The 22,113-nt window shown below is 40.5% G+C and overlaps 1 protein-coding gene across 1 annotated transcript in view; it reads right to left on the reverse strand.

Annotated features, from left to right (window-relative positions):
* Window positions 1–7,500: 7,500 nt before the first annotated feature.
* The window catches only part of LOC115141985 (sodium- and chloride-dependent GABA transporter 2-like), a 34,709-nt gene continuing 20,096 nt past the window's right edge, over window positions 7,501–22,113 (reverse strand). Inside the window, exons 5-15 of the mRNA XM_029681433.2 lie at window positions 19,535–19,622; window positions 18,485–18,617; window positions 14,755–14,889; window positions 14,393–14,496; window positions 13,559–13,683; window positions 13,219–13,331; window positions 12,399–12,536; window positions 11,864–11,966; window positions 8,435–8,535; window positions 8,075–8,245; window positions 7,501–7,772 (exon numbers count right to left, since the gene is read on the reverse strand). Coding sequence (XP_029537293.2) covers window positions 7,626–7,772; window positions 8,075–8,245; window positions 8,435–8,535; window positions 11,864–11,966; window positions 12,399–12,536; window positions 13,219–13,331; window positions 13,559–13,683; window positions 14,393–14,496; window positions 14,755–14,889; window positions 18,485–18,617; window positions 19,535–19,622 — 1,358 coding nt within the window. The 3' untranslated portion in view covers window positions 7,501–7,625. The remainder of the gene's footprint in view (window positions 7,773–8,074; window positions 8,246–8,434; window positions 8,536–11,863; window positions 11,967–12,398; window positions 12,537–13,218; window positions 13,332–13,558; window positions 13,684–14,392; window positions 14,497–14,754; window positions 14,890–18,484; window positions 18,618–19,534; window positions 19,623–22,113) is intronic.

The following is a 22,113-nucleotide window of genomic DNA, read 5'->3' on the forward strand; positions in this document are numbered from 1 at the left end:
GGAAAAGGATACCTAAGTATGATTCTCAATCAGAGACAACGAACGACACCTGCCTCTGATTGAGAACGATACTGGGCCAAATACATAGAAAAAAGAACAGACTACCCACCCCAACTCACACCCTGACCAACCTAAAACAAAGACATAACAAATGAACTAAGGTCAGAACGTGACAGATGGGTTGAGATGGGTAGAAAATCGTATACTGTCAAATACAATTTGGCAGAATATTCTTAAAAAATATTTTATTTTTATTTATTTTTTTACAAATAACCATATAAATACTCAAATAAAAGTAGTTGTTTTGGGCTGTGTATTTGAAAATTCTCAAATACACAAAAAAAGTATTTTAAATACTAGATACTCAAGTACACATGTATTTGAACACAAGTCTGGTTGAACCAGGGTCTTTATTGTGTGTCTCATGTGCTGTGCCTGTTTCGTGTGCTGTCTGTCTCATTTGTTGTGTTTGTCTCATGTTCTTTGGGTGTGTACAGTATTACTGATGTGCTGAAGGGTCAAGATCACAGACTTTCACCCTCGGAGCAATAAGTCCTAGCTGCACAAGGGAGCCTCAACTAGGGCCCCATTAGTAACTAATGAGCCTGAAGAGAGTGAATGAGCACCCAGTCAATAAAAGTACTTGTCCTCCTTTTCAATTTAGTGTACATGAGTTCTTTCAAACAGGTCAATTGTGGCAAAAGGAACTTGACAGGCTAGACTACGGAAAGTTTAGAATTTGTTGAATTATTCAGTTGTTGAGTAAGCGTCATTGTGATGATGATTATGATAATGGTGGTGATAATGCTTATGATGAATATTATGATAATGACACGTGAAATCTGAATGAAAAGATGGGAGATGACATGATCATGAGCAGCAGGTGAATCCATAAGTATGTTTTTTTTTTCAGGTCATCTCCTCAAAACAAGGTACAATAATGATCACAGCCCAGTTCTGAAAACCTTATGCTAACATGAACACGGCTTACATTTTTTTGTTTTCTTGGAAAGAGAGCCTTCTACATACTTTATATACAGCTTCAGCAGAAATGCCTAAGAATTCACAAATTCCAGCTAGATGATTTGTGCTTGTTTGTAAATAGTAGTACTTATTCATCAACTGTTTCCTGACTCATGTCTGTCTTCCTCAATATCTGAATGAATCATGTAATGTGACCAGTGTGATCGAAGAGAGCTGCTTGCCTTGATTAATAAGACCTTGAACAGCAGCAGGGTTATACCAGGGTTATACCATATACTATAGACTAAATGGTAACACTTTACTTTGATAGACCCAAATAGATGGTTTGTAGATGTTAATTAGATGTTCAACTAACTGTCATCAAGATTTCCAACTATCCACTTACCCTAACCCTTATCCTAAATGCAACCCGAACCTTAACTCTTACCCTAACCCAGACCTTCTCAAATAGTGGGGCGCGCCCCCCTGGGGGGGCTCGAAGCGATGCCAGGGGGGGGGCGCGTGTGACCCCGGGAACACGGAGATAATGAGACAAATGTAAGTCTCCCGAAAGCTAAGACGAGGAAATATGACGAAGCGTATGTAGCGCTTGGCTTCACTGTGACTACGGTGGGAGACGAGTAAAGACCGGTATGTTTACTGTGTCTAAAAATGTTGGCAGCGGACAGCATGAAGCTAAATACATTAAGGCGTCACTTAAAGACATTACACCCCAATCACACTGATAAGCCGCTTGAGGTTTTTCAGTGAAAACGTGTTGAATATTGCCAACAATCGTCCCGCTTTGTGAATGCTACTTCAGTAAACCAGCGAGCACTGTTAGCATCCTATAAGGTGGCGTACCAAATTGCTCAGTGCAAAAAAAAACACTCCATAGCAGAGGAGCTGATACTGCCTGCAGCATTAGACCTGGTCTCTGTCATGCTGGATGACGCAAGTGCTGCAAAAATAAAAACTATCCCTCTGTCCAATGACATTGTCGCCAGACGTATAAATGACATTGCTAACGATCTTAAAGAACAGCTGGTAGATAAACTCAAAGACAAACATTTTGCCTTACAGTTCAATGAAGCAACTGACAGCAACAGACTGTTTGTTTATGGCTTATATACGTTTTGACATGACAAACTCCCTGTGTGAGGATCTACTTTTTTGTAAATATGTCAGAGACAGAGCCACAGCTGAAGAGCTATTCAAAATGCTGGACTGCTTCCTGACTGAGAATGGGCTAAAGTGGGAGAACTGCATTGGTGTTTGCAGTGATGGTGCACAGACCAATCAGGGATGAGAAAAGGACTTCGGGCTCTCATCAAGAAGGCCTCACCTAATGCTGAGTGGACACACTGTGTTATACACAGAGAAGCACTGGCATCAAGGCACCTTTCCTCTGAATGAAGTGAGGTTATGACTGACATTGTAGGTGTAGTCAATTTTATAAAGACCAGACCACTAAAAACAAGAGTCTTCTCTGCTATCTGTGAGGAGATGGGAGCTGAACATCAAGCTGTGCTGTTTCACAGTGAAGCAAGGTGGCTGTCACGAGGAAAAGTCTTGTCCCGAGTTTTTGAGCTCAGAGAGCAGATAAGAATGTTTTCAGAGCAGGAGCACAAGTCTGACCTCGCAGAAAAATGTTGTGATGAGAACTTCCTGGCAAAACTGGCCTACCTGAGTGACATATTTGGAAAGCTAAATGAACTAAATCTACAGCTTCAAGGAAAAGATAAACACCTCCTTCAGGTCACAGACCCGATCAGCTCTTTCACTCGAAAGCTTGCAATGTGTGGCAGGCGACTTGATGAAGGAAATACTGATTCATTCGAGAACCTGCATGAATTTGTTGACACTACTGACTATGATGCCACCTCAGTGATTCCATATATTAAGGAGCATATTTCATCAATGATGGGATTCTTTAAAAAGTACTTCCCTGAAAACAGTTCCCAATATGACTGGGTGAGAGATCCTTTCAATGCACCAGCTCCAACTGGTTTCAGCTCTGCAGAGGAGGACCAGTTCATTGATATGACCTCTGACTCCACATTGAGACTGAGGTTCACATCACAGACAATGAGTGAATTCTGGCTGAGTGTAGAGAGGCAGTATCCACTCTTAGGGCAGAGGGCATTCTTCTTCCTTTTGCAACATCTTATCTTTGTGAGACTGGCTTCTCTGCTGTTGCTGCACTGAAGACCAAGTACAGGTCCCAGCTAAACATTGAGCAGCAGCTGAGAGTTGCAGTATCATGCTTCGAACCCTGCTTTGAAAAGCTGTGCTCTGCAAAACATGCTCATTGTAGCCATTAATCCTGACTTCCTCATTTTGATTTTAAAAAATCAGCATAAATTGTTTTATTCATTTTTGTTTTATAGGTCAAAGTGTTTCATATATTGTGCTCCTGAGTTAATGTTGTTGATCAATTTTAATTTATTATTATTTATTGCTTATATTTTATTTTTCAGTATCAAATGGTAACAAAATGTTTACAGTTTAAATAAGGGTTGAATTTTGTTTTACATTTTGGTGCAAATTGGTGAACTTGAAGTCTTTTCTGTTACAGACTAAAAAACAATGTCAATAAAGTTATTCTTTGTTGTAAGTTGATCTATATTTCTTTCTTTCTTTTTTCTTTTTTTCTTTTCTTTAATGTTAATAAGGATACAATGTTATGCAGAGGTGTATTTATAACAATTTTATAGACAAATGGTACTATTTACAGTCGCGGCGGAGAGTTGGGGGGCGCGAAATGTTTACTTCTTCCTAGGGGGGGGGCGTAACAGAAAATAATTGAGAAGCACTGCTCTAACACAAACTGTAACCCAGCTAGTTGTTGTATCAAAAAAGTTGCAGTTAATAGTTTGTTGATAGCTTAAGAATATGTAGACCATCTATAGGGGAGTATCCAAATAAAGAGAAACCGATTTCATAAATTAAGTGCTGTATGTTTATTATTACGAAACCTTGAAGTGTTGAGGTAAATCAAGGGCACTGCAATGGGCAAGTGTTGGTTGGTTGGTGGATGGAGTCAATGAATGGTAGTAATGAATGGTAGTAGTAATTGCATCCATGCGTTGAAATACTGGCATGTATGTACAGCATGTAAAGCCTGGATGAAGTAAACATGTTTTCCTCCACCTTGAATTTCAATTTACAGAATGATTGAGTCTTTACACTTGAGGAAGGTGGGCTATGCTATGCATTTTCATACTATATGACATGTTGAACACACACACACACACACACACACACACACACACACACACATATATATACTCACACACACAAACCTGACAAAGAAGTTTTATAAAAACTAGACCATAATTGATAATCTGATTCATTTCAATTTGGCATCAATTTCAAGTGTACATTTGATTGAAAATAAAATAATACAAAAAAACATATATAGTTGTCAAAAGTGACCCATATAGCATTATAAATTAAGTAACACAAATCATTTTGGCCACGTCATTTTTAGGGTTGTGTCACAAGATGACTGGTTGGACCGTGGACCCCTACTGTGCAGCTAGCGGCTTATGTTGCATCAAAGTAACTGGGGTTACGTCCTTAACAGCACTCTATTTCCTATTTAGTGCACTATTTTTGAGCAGGGCACAGATGGCTCTGGTCAAAAGTAGTGCACGATATAGTGAATAGGTGCCATTTGGGATGCAATCTGGGTATTAAATCCTGGTGACAGCAAGATGAGACGGCATTATGAAACTTAGACATCAGAAAAAATACATAAAGACTATTTTCCCACAGTATCATATGTCTCTCATTCCATTAATGACTTCTTATGATGGTTCTTGGAAAATCTTAGATGATGTTTACTGGACCCACAGGGTACTTGAAGTCTGCCAGACTAAAGTGAATGAAGCAACTGTGTTGCTAAGTCCCTGCTTCCTAACGCTTGGGGGGACATGGTTGTATTGTATAATCAAATCAAATCAAGCTTTACAGCACATTTCAAACATGCAACACAATGTGATTCATAGAATTTTTTTTTTTTAAATGTAAATAAAAACTGAAATATTTTCTACACAACAAACATGAGAGGATAAAAAACAAAAGAATAACAATAAAAACTGAACAACTAAAAAGCACCCTAAGGAAAAGCAAACCTAAAAAGGTGTGTTTTAAGAGCAGTGGTAGTACATTGGCTGGATGGCATGCACATAGTTAGTTGTTTTTTACTTAATAATTGGCTGGATTACAGTCATGTATAAAGCCTTGCTTCAAATGAATGTCTGTGCTTGTGAATGACATGGTATTAAGGTCCTGTACTGTAAGAGGTGTGAACACACATGACCTTGTGGACTACAGCGGCTGCCTGAAACAATGAATAACACTTCCTCGATGTCCAAATCACTAAAGACTTAAAATGGTCCAAACACGCAGACAGTCGCAAAGAAGGTGCGACAGCGCCTCTTCCCCCTCAGGAGGTTGAAAAAGTTTGGTATTGACCCTCAAATCCTCAAAAGGTTCTACAGCTGTACCATTGAGAGCATTTTGACTGGCTGCATCACTGACTGGTATGGAAATAGCGCAGACTTTGATCGCATGGCGCTACAGAGGGTGGTGCGGAAAGCCCAATGGGGCCGAGCTCCCTGCCATCCAGGACATCTATATCCGGAAGGCCCAGACAATCGTTGAAGACTCCAACCACCCAAGCCATAGGCTATTTTCTCTGCTTCCGCAGGGCAAGCGGTACTGGTGCATCAAGTCTGGCACCAACTGGCTATTGAACAGCCAAGCAATAAGACAGACAAAAAGCTAGCAAAATAGCTCCATGGACTATCTGAGTTGACCTTGCATCCTTATTTACCTTTTGATTTTGGTACTGTATGCACACTCACAGGGCCCTACACACACACACTGTCTCTGTTCACACTCACAGGGCCCTACACACACACACACACTCCATCATCTGCTCACATACACATAATATGCATGTACATTTATACCGACTCTACACACACGCACACCCACTCACATACAAGCTGATGCTACTCTGTTTATCTTATATCCTGATGCCTAGTCACCTTACCCCAATACATATCTACCTCCATCACTCCAGTATCTGTGCACTTTGTAAATATGGTATTGGCACTGACCCTGTATATATGCTTAATTACTTATTGTGTTATTCACATTTCTTGTGTTTTTTTAAATGTTGTTTTCTTTTAGTATTACATTGTTTTTGGTTATTGCATTGTTGGATTTTGAGTTTGAAGAAAGGCATTTCACTGTTGTGCATGTGACATTAAAACTTGAAACTTCAACAGATGTGAAAAATGATCAGTATGGCAACCTGAGGGGAAAAACGTATGTGTTTTCTTTTGTATTATATTGGAGATCTCAGGATATTGCATTCATAGACACAACTATTGTTATGCCTCTGGTGTGATAACACACTGAAACAAAGACCTTGAGCCAATACAAAAAAGATTCCCTTGCCTAACATTTGTTCATCCAGAATTGCTCAAATTTGACTCATGTGTGAACATGTAAGTTGTGACATACAGTCAGGATGAGTGCAGCCATAAATAATGGAGATAGCTGTTATTACTGCACTATACAATTGTAAAAAAGTGTAAAGGCCGATTGTCAATGATGATATCATCAACAATATTTAGAATGGAAATAACTGATTCGAAGGCTAGTGTTATAAAACCGTTTCATAAAATAATTTTGTAATGTATCATAAAAGAGTTAAAAAAAGAGTATTACAAAATACCTTAATCAGATCAGTTTCACGATAATTGTAATTGACAGTTTAATGACATAATTTCGCACCTTTCCACATCATATCATGTCTGTCATTTAATATACTAACTAAATAATTGGGGTGTTTTTCAGACAATTATCAATGATCTTTATCTGTCAAATCCAAGGTGCTAATGGTTGGATCATTTATTTGTGTCCTGCAGGGAATTGAACTTCACTTCATTTGCTTCTGGAGTTCCATAAGATGTGGATTTCCATACATAGAGTTCCATGAGGGATGATATGCTGCTTTTATGCCTTTGGTGAATTCCTGCAAAATTACCTCCAGAAGGACTGTCCTGTTAAATACTGACTTGACACATCTGAGGAGAATACTGCCAATGTTTCCTTCAGATGCCCAGAAACAGTCTACTACCTTGGATTCTCAATTCCTGCTGCTTATCCATTTTCTCTCATCAATTTCAGCTTGGTTGCTCAAATCCTGCTATCTTCGTTCCTGCTTAACTTTCAATCAATGCTTGCTGTATGCACATTTAAAACAATTTAGAATAACCTTTAAAATATACCCCATTATTATATCGTCACCATCTACATAGTATTCAACTCACATCTTAAAGGTATTTGAAAAGAAAACTCACAGTGCAAATAACATTTATAAAAGTCCTATCCCAAAAATATGGCTACCATACACCACTAAGGTGGGTCCTATATACAGTATAGGTAGAATAGCTGAGATAAGAAATAAATGACCTCAATACAATATCTGAGATCTGGAGAAAAAAAAATACAAAATGAATACAATTTTTTATTTGCATATATTCCTCAAATATACAATACTTATGTATGGACTGTTTAATTGGGCACTGAAAATATCATATCAAAAGTACTATGTATCATGTTTTCAAATTAGCAAGATGTCATGTGTGCATCTCTAGCTCAACTACACCACTTCCCTTGTACTCAAGATTAAGAATGGAATCTGGGTTCAGAGGGCACTGTTCAGGAGTTTGCTGCTTCTGGTTGAGGGCCTTGTTGGTTTCTGGGCGACATAGCTGTTTTAGGCTCTGTGAAAGCAGGTCGTCGATAAAAACAGAAATCCAATAACATGCATTTCACAGTTCTGATCAAAGAAGAGTAATAAATCCAAACAATCAAAATTACATTTCTGTGTTTTTGCTAAATGTACGTTTTTGGTAAGCCCAAAGTCATTACTGAAGTATAAATCCCTATTTCTATGGTTCGACGTTATTAGGTTGTAATCTTTGTAAATATTTTACCAAGCAATGTATGCCGTGGGCACTTTTGTATTCTCATGAATATTGTATCTAACCATTGTATCAACTACCACCATTGACAGTAGTCTTACCTGCCAGACTGTCAATTTGGACCGATAGACCTTCCAGATCATCCACAGAGGCACCAGAGCCACACAGGCGAGCCCCAGGAACCACCCCAATGCATATGCCCAGTCAGGGTACAAATAGGTTTTGTTGAACTTTAGGGGCTTATATTGTACCAAGGAAAAGATGAATGTACCCTGAAGAGAAACAAATAATAGCATAGGCATGTCATTCTATCATGAATTGTTAAGGATTTGTATTGTTCTTTAGGCATGTTGCATTAGATAATATCCTTCATATTAAAACCATAATATTACAGTTCATTCTTTTAATGTATATATTCCTTGAAGAAGGATTTTTGACAAAACAGTGAGCCAACCACTCACCAAACAGACTGTAGGGGTGACGTAAAGCCAACAGTACTTAATCACTGGCCAGGGACGATACCCAATCATATCTTCTATGTTGTCATAGAGACGATCCACTCCTGTAAATAAAAAGTATAACACAGAGTTAGGGTCGACTTCGTTTACACTTCAACAAATTCAGGAAATTCATTCATATGATTTTCAGTGAGTGTCAGTCTGAATTGTTAAATTCTTGCTCTGAATTTGCTCAGAGTGAAGCTTTTAAAGGTTTAACCTGAAACACAAGTATTTTATGACCAATCAAGGGTTCAGCTAGGATGATATTGTTGAAGTCGGAATTTTATATACACTTAGGTTATAGTCATTAAAACTCCACAAATGTATTGTTAACAAACTATAGTTTTGGCAAGTCGGTTAGGACATCTACTTTGTGCATGACACAAGTAAATTTTCCAACAATTGTTTACAGACAGATTATTTCACTTGTAATTCACTGTATCACAATTCCAGTGGGTCAGAAGTTTTCATACACTAAGTTGACTGTGCCTTTAAACAGTTTGGAAAATTCCAGAAAATTATGTCATGGCTTTAGATGGTTCTGATAGGCTAATTGACATCATTTGGGTCAATTGGAGGTGTACCTGTGGATGTATTTCAAGGTGCACTTCACAAAATAGATGGCATCATGAGGTAGGAAATGTGGCTATACTGAAGCAACATCTCAAAACATCAGTCAGGAAGTTAAAGATTGGTTGCAAATGGGTCTTCCAAATGGACAATGACCCCAAGCATACTTCCAAAGTTGTGGCAAAATGGCTTAAGGACAACAAAGTCAAAGCATTGGAGTGGCCATCACAAAGCCCTGACCCCCATCCTATAGAACATTTGTGAGCAGAACTGAAAAAGCATGTGTGAGCAAGGAGGCCTACAAACCTGACTCAGTTACACCAACTCTGGCCAAAATTCACCCAACTTATTGTGGGAAGCTTGTGGAAGGCTACCTGAAATGTTTGACCCAAGTTGACCTAAAACAGGGATTTTTTTACTCTGATTAAATGTCAGGAATTGTGAAAAACTGAGTTTAAATGTATTTGGCTAAGGTGTATGTAAACTTCCGACTTCAACTGTAGGTATTGGATGTCATAAGGTGAAAGCACCAATTTGTAAGTCGCTCTGGATAAGAGCGTCTGCTAAATGACTTAAATGTAATGTAAATGTAAGGACATATCGGGTAGATATATAATGTTCAGTCAAACTAATAGTTGACTTCTCCATAATGAAGTATCATATCAATTATATTCCCATCATGAATCAAAGGTTTTAAAAAATATCTAGTCAGCACCCAAGGTGTTATAACACCTTTTGACAGGATTGCAGCAGATCTGACATGACTTTTGACATCATTTCTGGATACGTTCCTACCTGCTGCATCGGGTGTGTCAGGAAAGGCCGGGGGCCATATGTATTAAGATTCTCAGACTAGGAGTGCTGATTTAGGATCCGTTTAGCCTTTTAGATCAAAATGAATATGATTACACGAACAGGGGGGACCTGATCCTAGTGCAGCACTCATACGCTGAGACACTTGATACATACATACGGCCAAGATGTCACCTTTCAGTCCATAGTATTCCTATACGTTTTCCAGTAAGAGGTCAGGAGACTCATCCTCAGGTGTTCCTGTCTCCTTCCCTCTCATTAGAATACTTCTAGGATCTACAGTATTTACCCTAACACGCACCTCATTCCTACAGAAACACTTTGTAGCGTCAGCATACCATGTCATTTGGTTAGAACCTTCCTAACAATGTTTGAATCTTTACTAAGGTTATCTCATTTACCAGCTATCCATGTGAACAAAGTCTCATAACATGTTGCTTCACTTGATATTAATATTAATTGTATTATATTAGGTGCACACTGGGGGTGGTTTCTTTTTCTGACAGCACAGTTGCCTGCCATCTTTGTAAATGACCCCCAGAGACATACACGGTCTGGCTGTGAACACACTGAAACACAATACTTCCCATGCCAGCAGACTGCCTTCAATATTTCAAATTGAGTGAAAGATGAATGTCTGGAGTCAGTTTGAGGGCAATGTTAGTAAATAAATGTTATTTAAATAACACCATTACCTCTCTGAAAGATAAACTTGGATTGAGTATACTAAAACAATGAACAAGATTTCTTCAAGACCCACACTCCCAAAGCCCAAGGGAGAGGGGCTATCCATGTTTCACAACCAATGACAGTTTATTTCCATAAAGCAATAAACATGTTCAAAGTTAGTCAAACGGACACAATTTGCAATAGCATGCCATGACTTGCATTGTTATGTTTATCTTAAAAGTAGTATCTTATAAAAGCGTTCAAGATTACATAATTGAACATCATCACTCTGCACATGAGTGAAATGGACCCTAATGAAACCTTATGTGAAACCCATGTGGATCTAAAGGTTTTCTTGTGCGTTTGCGCTTATTTAGTCTGTCAATGGTTAAGGCTTTTCTGTTTTGCAATCAAAGCCTAAGTCGCTGTGACAGCAGACATCCTTTTTCAAGAGAGCGGGATGCCATCAAGCTTATATCCTCAATGGGGAAAGTCTAAGGAAGTATTATACACAGCTGACAAACGTGATGGACAGAACAAAGGTGTCTAGTCAAAGAGCACATAAAGATTAAACCTAAGCAGAGGCAATGTCTAGAATTTTACTGACTAAGGACTAAGAGGGTGAAATCAAGAGGTCATATAGAAGACCTACTGTATATCCAGTCATTGTTTGAATAGTGTTATTGAATAGGCTTGCGAAATAAGTGTACAATTATTTCACAAAAGTCTGAATTAAGCACCTGGGACTTTAAACCACTGAAAACCCACAAAGAACATCAGAGGAACTGCACTTTAGAAGTCCTTATAAGAGATTGAAGAATCAACTTGATTGAATATCTGTTTTGGCTTCTGTGCCTCTTGCTTTAAAAGCACTTAGGCCACTTACTGAGTGATTATTTAGAAAGAATAGTATATCAACTGAGCAAAATGTAAGATCATTTGGCATTTGAAGATTTCAAAGTGATATACAGTATTATTCAAAGACAATGTAGACTGCACTTACACATGTGCTATCATGGGACAAAATAATATTGCATGACATTTGAGCAGCGTTCCTAGATGCTCAACCTTCTGGTCTGTCTACATGTGACAAAAAATGCAAATGCAAAAATGAGGGAACTTGGAGGCACACGTTTAGATAGACGTATCCACAACATTCTTCATCCAAAATAATTCAAACCTGTCTTAGAAAGTCAAAATATTTCAACATAAATTAATTCCTCTCTAAGGATAAATCATAACCCAAAACAGGAACTGAATGGACGCTTAGGGCGAATAACTAACTCCTGAAGAGACACATTATTTCATTGTTATCACCAGAGAATCTTGAGGACTTACCATAAATCCAACCGATTGCTATTGACTGGCAGACGGAGAGCAGAAGGAGATTGTTGCCACTGCACACGTAATGGTCAAAAAGTTGTAGAAAATATAAGCCTCCCTGCAACAGAGAACAGACATGATCGTACAGTGTGAAACTATGACTAATCGTGTAATCAGACGATACACTGGTATCATCTGATCACAAAATGTTCATCAAAGGTACATGATATAAGGTATGTGATTCTCTAGAAAATAGTAACCAATAGTATGTATAGTACCATGAGGACTTTAGATGTTAGCCTTTCTCACAGAGGGTGAGAATAAAATATTCATATGCCCCCAGGAAAGCAGCTTAACACGTTTCAACTTCTGGTAAAGGGGTGGGGGGGCCCTATCAGCGGTCTCACTAGACTGGTATACTAAGCCAGTGTTGAGACATTGGCAAGTTCAGGACATAACTTTGTTCCAGTGCTTGACAACTATAGACTAGAAAAACACAGCCAGAATGAAGGGAGAAAAATAATGAAGACGTGTGTAGTGAGACACTCACCTCTGTGACCAGAAGGAGTCCCAGGAAGAAGCAGACAGAGCAGAGACAAAGCAGCAGCAGCTCTCGACGGTACCCCCTTCGAAACACGGTGGGGAACATGTCTGTCACAGAGGTCATCAGGCACTCCAGACTGACAAACTGTGACCAGGAGCAGAGAGGGGCCAAGTCATTCTCTACTCATACTCTCAAAGTTGCATGAACAACATTAAGCTCCGTCACTTGACTAAAACATCATTTACAAGACCATGGTGCTTGCCTACGGAGCTGTGAGGGGAACGGCACCTCAGTACCTCCAGGCTCTGATCAGGCCCTACACCCAAACAAGGGCACTGCGTTCATCCACCTCTGGCCTGCTCGCCTCCCTACCACTGAGGAAGTACAGTTCCCGCTCAGCCCAGTCAAAACTGTTCGCTGCTCTGGCCCCCCAATGGTGGAACAAACTCCCTCACGACGCCAGGACAGCGGAGTCAATCACCACCTTCCGGAGACACCTGAAACCCCACCTCTTTAAGGAATACCTAGGATAGGATAAAGTAATCCCTCTCATCCCCCCCCCCTAAAAAGATTTAGATGCACTACTGTTCCACTGGATGTCATAAGGTGAATGCACCAATTTGTAAGTCGCTCTGGATAAGAGCGTCTGCTAAATGACTTAAATGTAAATGTAAATAACAATAAAAATAATTTCCCATCTGTAATAAATAACAATGAAATCAGACACAAAATAATAAAAAATTATCCTACTAATGTAGCCTCATATGGATAATATTTCAAGAATGATTAATCTAACTTCGATGTGGTTGAACCTTTGTTGTCTCACCTGTGTGTCAGCGCCCAGCAAGATGACCATGACGAAGAAACATATGGACCACAACTGAGGTAAAGGCATCATGGCCACGGCACGAGGATAGGCTATGAAAGCCAGGCCAGGACCTGTAGCAATGTGGATACATGCACTTTCTCATTCTCATACAAAATAAATAACCATAAACTCTGGAAGTATTGTTAAGTATAGAAGTTAGTGGTAAACTATGGAAGTTAGTGGTGGCCCCAGATCTGTTTGTGTTGTCTTGCCAACTCCTATGGTCATTGTCACGAGGAATTGGCAAGACAGCACAACGTGATCTGGCACCAGGCAAGGAAGTTAGTAGTACTCTTACCAGATGCTGCAACTTCAGATATGGGCAGCCCCTGTTCATATGACATGAAGCCCAACACAGAGAAGATAGCAAACCCAGCAACGAAGCTTGATCCTCCATTCACCAAACACAGCACAAACGTGTCCCTATAAATGAGGTAAAAGGTAAGAAAAGGTAAGGTAAGATCAGCTCAGGTCAAATCTCATGGATTGTGCCTAAGGTCTGAGTAAATTTACTCTGTACAACATTTACATTTACATTTACATTTACATTTAAGTCATTTAGCAGACGCTCTTATCCAGAGCGACTTCAAATAACTACATTTGAGATAAGCTAAACCTTCAGACAATTGACAATAAAGAGGAGAAGGCTTTTAAGTCGCCTCTCTGTCTCACTTGTTTGTGAACCAGGATAAAGAACTTCCTGTGATGAGCCAGACCCCCCCTGAGCCTGAGCCATGGACACTCTGATGTATGAAAAGGCCCTTTAAGGGGTCAGTCAGAATCAATGCTAACAGTGTGTGGCTCCCAGACTCTCAGGCCAAGGACGGCATGGCCTATAGAGACTGTGAGACACTTGAAAGCCATTGCCAGCTACAGCACTACAGTTCCTGAAGTGATCCAAATTATAATATAGAATATACTGTATATATCCAATACCCAAAAGTGTAAAATAATTTGATAATGGCAGACATAATTCAAACTGTCAGAGTGGGGCTCAAAAACAATACTTGGACATTTCCAGATCCACTACATCCTAGGCTAGTTAACCTCGCAAAGGACACAAAAAAAGGTTAAATAAAAATGATAATACAATAGACAGCCAGCTGGCAGGGAAGAAAATATAAGTATTTACTTATAGCAATCATTGTTATAATGATTGTAGCTGCCCAGTGCAGTCAGACTCCCTTGACAGATACCAAAGGAGAAAAGCACCTGTGCTCCAGCATCCATCCATACCTGCAATGGCACACATACAGTATACATCACTTTGAAGCCTTTTTAAAGGTTGAACATGAGCTGAAAAACATTGAGTAATAAAAACACAGACAATGCATTGTATTTCCTTATCTTCGATGATTTTCTTGATCTACTGTTTTACCTGCTGCTCTCCAAACATACCTGTGGTGCTACAACAACCACATTGTAATCACCTATTTGTTACGGAATTATGATATTTGGCACACATGTTAAGGGGCATGACAGCTCATTATTTACCTGTGGGTCGACCAGTCTTGCAGGGTCCGGGTAGAGGTAGAACTTGATCCCATCAATAGCTCCAGGTAACGTGAGTCCCCGAGCCAATAGAACGATCAACATCAGATAGGGAAAGGTAGCTGTGAAATACACCACCTATCAAGAGGAGAGATATTACCTGACAATAAATAACCAAACATATTCACCATGACAGACATTTTAGTCCTTTCAGAAGATGTTTGTATCAAGGGAAAATAACAGTGTACGTATATAACAAGGGGCTTAACGTCAGCCTCAGAAAGAGCTAAATGTATGTTAATAAAACTAAAGAAGTGCAATAGTGAGAATATTACACTGAGTGTACAAAACTTTAGCAATACCTGCTCTTTCCATGACATAGACTGACCAGGTGAATCCAGGTGAAATTTATGATCCATTATTGATGTCACTTGTTAAATCCACTTCAGTCAGTGTAGATGAAGGGCAGGAGACAGGTTAAATAAGTATTTTTAAGCCTTGAGACATTGTTTGTGTATGTGTGGCATTCATAGGGTGAATTAGCAACCAAAAAGTGCCATCGAACGGGGTATAGTAGTAGGTGCCAGGTGCACCGGTTTGAGTGTGTCAAGAACTGCAACGCTGCAAGGTTGTTCATGCTCAACAGTTTTCCGTGTGTATCAAGAATGGTCCACCACCCATGGACACCCAGCCAACTTGACACAACTGTGGGAAGCATTGAAGTCATGGGCCAGAATCCCTGTGAAACGCTTTCGACACCTTGTAGAGTCCATGCCTGACGAATTGAGGCTGTTCTGAGTGCAAAAGGGGGTGCAACTTTATATTAGGAAGATGTCCCTAATGTTTTGTACACTCAGTGTATAAGCAATAAATTATTCTAAATGTGACAAATTTCTAGTTGGAACACTTTGTAAAAAAAACAACATATGGTTCCCTTTGGGGAAATATATCAATGTCCCTGGTGAATTGGCACATAAAGCAAAAATTCATGTCAGAATGCAACAGTGCTGGAATGTTTGCAGGTATAGGGGTAGCTTAAGAAAGCGTTTGCACAACTCCAGGTAAGTAGGTTGAATAATTTAAAACCACTCTTACTTAAACTTAAAGGGGCAATCTGCAGCTGTTTCATCCATTTTTGGACTTCTGAATTACTTACAGTTGAAGTCGGAAGTTTACATACACCTTAGCCAAATACATTTAAACTCAATTTCACAATTCCTGACATTTAATCAGAGTAAACATTTCTTGTCTTAGGTCAGTTAGGATCTCCACTTTATTTTAAGAATGTGAAATGTCAGAATAATAGTAGAGAGAATGATTTATTTAAGCTTTTATTAATTTCATCACATTCCCAGTGGGTAGCCTTCCACAAGCTTCCTACAATTAAGTTGGGTGAATTTTGGCCCATTCCTCCTGACAGAGCTGGTGTAACTGAGTCAGGTTTGTAGGCCTCCTTGCTCGCACACACTTTTTCAGTTCTGCCCACACATTTTCCATGGTATTGAGGTCAGTGCTTTGTGATGGCCACTCCAATACCTTGACTTTGTTGTCCTTAAGTCATTTTGCCACAACTTTGGAAGTATGCTTGGGGTCATTGTCCATTTGGAAGACCCATTTGCGACCAAGCTTTAACCTGTTAGTACTCTAGGGGCAGTATTTCATTTTTGGATAAAAAGACGTGCCCGTTTTAAGCGCAATATTTTGTCACGAAAAGATGCTCGAATATGCTTGGAATTGATAGTTTTGGAAAGAAGACAGTCTTACGTTTCCAGAAATGCAAAGATGTTCACTGTGAGTCCCTTAGAACAAATGCTTCGGGCAAAACCAAGATGTATGACCGACCAGGAAATGCACAGGATTTCTGAGGCTACGTTTTCCATGATCGCCTTATATGGCTGTGAATGCGACAGGAATGAACGGACTCTTTCTCTTGTTTCCCCAAGGTCTCTGCAGCATTGTGACGTATTTGTAGGCATATCATTGGAAGATTGACCATAAGAGACTACAATTGCCAAGTGTCCCTCTTGGTGTCTGCGTGGCATTCGGTGCGCAAAAATCAAGTCCCATTATTTTTCCATTCAAATCTCAGAACAAACCAGGCTACAAGGACGGTGCTTTCAATGGAGAGAAATATGACAAACCACCTTCAGGATTGATTCAAACAACGTTTTCCATGTTTCAGTCGATATTATGGAGTTAATTCGGAAAAAAGTTCGACATGTAGGTGACTGAATTTTCGGTTAGTTTCGGTAGCCAAATGCATAGTAACAAAACGGAACGATGTGTCCTACACAAGAATCTTTCAGGAAAAACTGGACATCTGCTATGTAACTGAGAGTCTCCTCATTGAAACATCTGAAGTTCTTCAAATGTAAATTATTTTATTTGATTCCTTGGCTGGTTTTTGTGAATATGTTGCGTGCTAAATGCTAACGCTAATGCTAAGCTAGCTATCACCACTCTTACACAAATTAGTGATTTTCTCTGGTTCTAAAGCATATTTTGAAAATCTGAGACGACAGGATTGTTAAGAAAAGGATAAGCTTGAGAACAGGCATATTTATTTCGTTTCATTTGCGATTTTTAAAAATCGCTAACGTTGCGTTATGGTAATGAGCTTGAGGCTGTAGTAACGATACCGCATGCGGGATGGGGCGTACTATCAGGATAACTTCCTGACTGTTGTCTTGAGATGTTGCTTCAATATATCCACATAATTTTCCTACCTCACGATGCCATCTATTTTGTGAAGTGCACCAGTCCCTCCTGCAGCAAAGCACCCCCACAACATGATGCTGCCACCCCCGTGCTTCACGGTTGGGATGGTGTTCTTCAGCTTGCAAGCCTCCCCCTTTCTCCTCCAAACATAACGATGGTCATTAAGGCCAAACAGTTATATTTTGTTTCATCAGACCATTTCTCCAAAAAGCACAATCTTTGTCCCCATGTGCAGTTGCAAACCGTAGTCTGGCTTTTTTATGGCGGTTTTGGAGCAGTGGCTTCTTCCTTAGTGAGCGGCTTTTCAGATTATGTCGATATAGGACTTGTTTTACTGTGGATATAGATACTTTTGTACCTGTTTCCTCCAGCATCTTCACAAGGTCCTTTGCTGTTGTTCTGGGATTGATTTGCACTTTTCACACCAAAGTACGTTCATCTCTAGGAGACAGAACGCGTCTCCTTCCTGAGCGGTATAATGGCTGCGTGGTCCCATGGTGTTTATACTTGCGTACTATTGTTTGTACAGATGCACAAGGTACCATCAGGCATTTGGAAATTGCTCCCAAGGATGAACCAGACTTGTGGAAGTCTACAATTGTTTTCTGAAGTCTTGGCTGATTTCTTTTGATTTCCCCATGATGTCAAGCAAAGAGGCACTGAGTTTGAAGGTAGGCCTTGAAATACATCCACAAGTACACTTAGATTGTATACAGGTGGACTTTATTTAAATAATTATGAGAAGGTAATTGGTTGCACCAGATCTTATTTAGGGGCTTCATAGCAAAGGGGGTGAATACATATGCACGCCCCACTTTTCCGTTTTCAAATCTTTTGAATTTTTTTAAACAAGTCATTTTTTTCATTTCACTTCACCAATTTGGACTATTTTGTGTATGTCCATTACATGAAATCCAAATAAAAATCCATTTCAATTACAGGTTGTAATGCAACACAATAGGAAAAATCTCAAGGGGGATTAATACTTTTGCAAGGCACTGTTGGCCTACTGTACCTTCCCAGTAGACTTCACTCCTTTCCAGACACAGAAGTAGCAGAGGATCCAGGCCAGCAGCAGACACAGAGCCAGCTCCCACCGCAGTCTACCAATCTGTTCTATCCCTGTTGAGATGCTCAACACCCTGCGCCTGGAAACAGCACAGACACATGTGATTCTTAATCTCACTGGGTTCACATACACTTAATAAAAATATTACGTATCAAAAATGTAACCCTGACCAATGTATATTTTGCTGCCTTCAAAAGGTTGTAATTGTGTTGGTATAGGCCCGGCCTAGACCAATTTCTGTCTTGTTATGGATTAATAAAGTGTTCTAAGGATGAATTAAATCATTTGGATATGGAGCTAACTATCTCTCCAAAGTGGTCTGAACCAAACACTAATCCCTGAGAACAGACGTCACAAACAGGGTTGGGTTGGACACACTGCCTTCCCTTAACACTATTTTACAGACAGACATCTTGAGATGTTTTAGATATCATATTGAAAAGACAGAATAATGAAGAAACTGCAGTTGTGCAATTCCTAAAAATGTTCTGCCAGACACTAACTGTATGATAACTTTTGTACTTTTCAAGACTCATCTTCAATCAGCAGCTGCAGAAACTCCCAAAGTCAATACAGCTGTAAGGTTTGAGTCCTATTGATTTGCCCTGATAAAGTATTATTTTGAACAAATACAAAACAGTATTTTAAACTGCTATGAGACTTTTGTGCTTTTAGGTTTAATTAGTTTAGAAGGATGTGTGTTGACATGATAGTTGGCAACAAGAGAGAAATAGCAACCATATAAATCTATCGTGTATACACAGACCTTTGTTGAGATATTTCATTAAAGATTACATGGTTAAATGGAAAACACATAACTTGTGAATTAGTTGATCATGAGAAAAAGTGATTATGAAAACATTGGCACATGACTACACTTGATTATTATAAGAATCACAGTAGAGTGTACAGTAGCTATAATAATCCATGTGGAGAGAGTAGTGTAGAAATAAAATCACTTAGAATATTACAATAAGTACTGTACATGACACTTACTCCCAGAACTCTGTCGCAGGTGAAGTTGCATTCACAGGGACTGTCCAGTTAGCTGACAGATTCCTCTTGTCAAATTCTACACAAGATTCTATGGGAGAAATACTTTTCATTAAAAATAAGACGAGTTTAATAGTTCAAGTAATATGTGTATACAGAATGTTTATTGTTCTTGCAAAGGCTGGAGATTATAATTTTGTTTTGTCAATAGACACCCCATTGTTTTAACCCAGGCATACAAAACATAATATAGGCTGGAAATGAAAACCTAAGTTTAGATATTGAGGCAAAACAATGTCTAATGCAGAGACAGCATGAGCAGCTCAGTGAGAGCTCAAACTTGGCTTAAAAATACATCAGAACATATTGCGCCCTTTGAGAACTTGGGGAAACATTTAAGATTACAGTGGTAGTCTATATTATCACACACGTCCTGTAATGCGATCTAGCGGACTCAGTGGATCAGGGTAACATCATAAACAACAAACTTCCTCCCCTACCCTTTTGTATCTGATACTTACTACTTACAAGTGAAGTGGTAAAACAAGCTAATAGTGACACTAACCTAATAAAATCAAAACAAGCCCCACTTGGTCTGTACTGGAACTAGATAGTGTTACGTGGAGTGGAAGTGGGAAATCCAAGACTCAGACAAGGAGACTGGGATGAAGTAACCAAGGTATTTATTGACAGGGGAGATGGAGTGCAGGTCAGGGGAAGCTCAGGCGGGTTTCTGGAAACCAGGTGCGGAGGCTGAGGCAGGAGCGAGAGGGGTTGAGACAGGGTAAGCAGGTCCGGAGGGGAATCCAAGGGAGTAGTAGAGTGGGGAATCCAGGACAGATTAGATGTGGGACTGGAGACAGGGACCAGAGTCAGAGCGGGCAGAACTATAGCGGAGAGGAACAGGCACAACAGGGTCTGAATAATAACAAACAGCTATAGACATAGACTGACTGAGCAGAGGATTACGATCTGGCAGCATGGAAGTGGCAGGGCTGAGTTTTTGTAGAGGTCTTGATTATGGAACAGGTTGCAGCTGGTGGGGATCTGCTCTGACTCCAGCACACCTGTCTCCGCCCACACAATCACACACACAGAGCGAGGGAGAGAGTACTGGTGGCGGCAGGTCAAGGAGACACAGGATGAGTGGTAGAGGGTATTGCAGGAGCAGATGTGACAGTACCAGCCCCTCTAAGACTGGAGCAGACAGGTTTAATCAGGGATGCATGGAAGGTAGGATGGATCCTGAGAGGGGCTGGGAGTTTCAGGCACACAGCAAAGGGGTTAATGACACAGTCAACTTCAAAGGGACCAATGAATCGGGGGGAAAGTTTCTTCGATGCCACCTTCAATGGCAGGTTCTTTGATGAGAGCCATACCTTTTGACCCGGGGATGTAGACTGGAGCTAAGGCCCTGCGAAGGTTGGCTTGGGACTGGGTCCTGTCGGAGGCACGAAGAAGGGCAGCCAAAGCCTTCCTCCAGGTTGGGTGACAATGGCGCAGATGGTCCTGGACAGAGGGAACCGCAACCTCAACCTCTTGGGCGGGGAACAAGGGGAGTTGGTAACCCAGAGCACACAGGAAGGGTGACATTGGATGTCATAAGGTGAACGCACCAATTTGTAAGTCGCTCTGGATAAGAGCGTCTGCTAAATGACTTAAATGTAAATGTAAATACCTGGTGAGGCGTTGGTGAGGGTGTTGTGAGCATATTCAACCCAGGGTAGCTGAGCGCTCCAGGAGGAAGGGTTAGCAGAAGTCACGCAGCGTAGGGCAGTCTCCATCTCTTGGTTGGCCCGTTCGGTCTGGCCGTTGGTCTGGGGGTGATATCCAGAAGAAAGACTGACATTGATACCAAGAGCTGAACAGAAGAATCTGCATACCTGGGAAGTAAACTGGGGTCCTCTGTCGGAAACGATGTCAGTGGGGATGCCATGCAGACGAAACACATAGGATACTAACAGGTCTGCAGTCTCCCTGGAGGACGGGAACTTGGAGAGGGGAATGAAGTGAGCCATTTTGGAAAATCTGTCAATAATGGTGAGGATGACGGAGTTACTGTTCGATGGGGGAAGGCCAGTGACGAAGTCCAGAGGGTGGAGCAGACCGGAAGTGGGTTTAGTGGAGGTTTTGTTCCGGGCACAAACCAAACAGGCTGAGACAAACTCCCCGGACATCTCCCTCCATGGTGGGCCACCAAAAGCGCTGACGCAGGAACGCGAGGCTCCGGTTCATACCAGGGTGACAGGTGAGGTGGGTAGAATGGCCCCACTGAAGAACATCAGAGCAAACACAATCTGGAACAAACAGAGCATTACTAGGACCGTTACCCGGGTCAGGCTGGTTCTGCTGAGCCTGGCGGATATGGGACTCGATCTCCCAGGTGACGGCGACAACAATGCAGTTGGATGGCACAATTGCTTCTGGCTCGCTATCCATGTTGTCGGTGGTGAAATGGCGAGAGAGGGCATCAGGCTTGGTATTCTTCGAACAGGGTAAATAAGTGAGCGTGAAATTGAATCTACCGAAGAACAAGGCCCACCTGGCTTGCCGGGAGTTCAGACGTTTGGCGGTCTGTATGT

The sequence above is a fragment of the Oncorhynchus nerka genome, linkage group LG2 (assembly GCF_034236695.1).
Source record: "Oncorhynchus nerka isolate Pitt River linkage group LG2, Oner_Uvic_2.0, whole genome shotgun sequence".
Lineage (NCBI taxonomy): Eukaryota > Metazoa > Chordata > Actinopteri > Salmoniformes > Salmonidae > Oncorhynchus > Oncorhynchus nerka.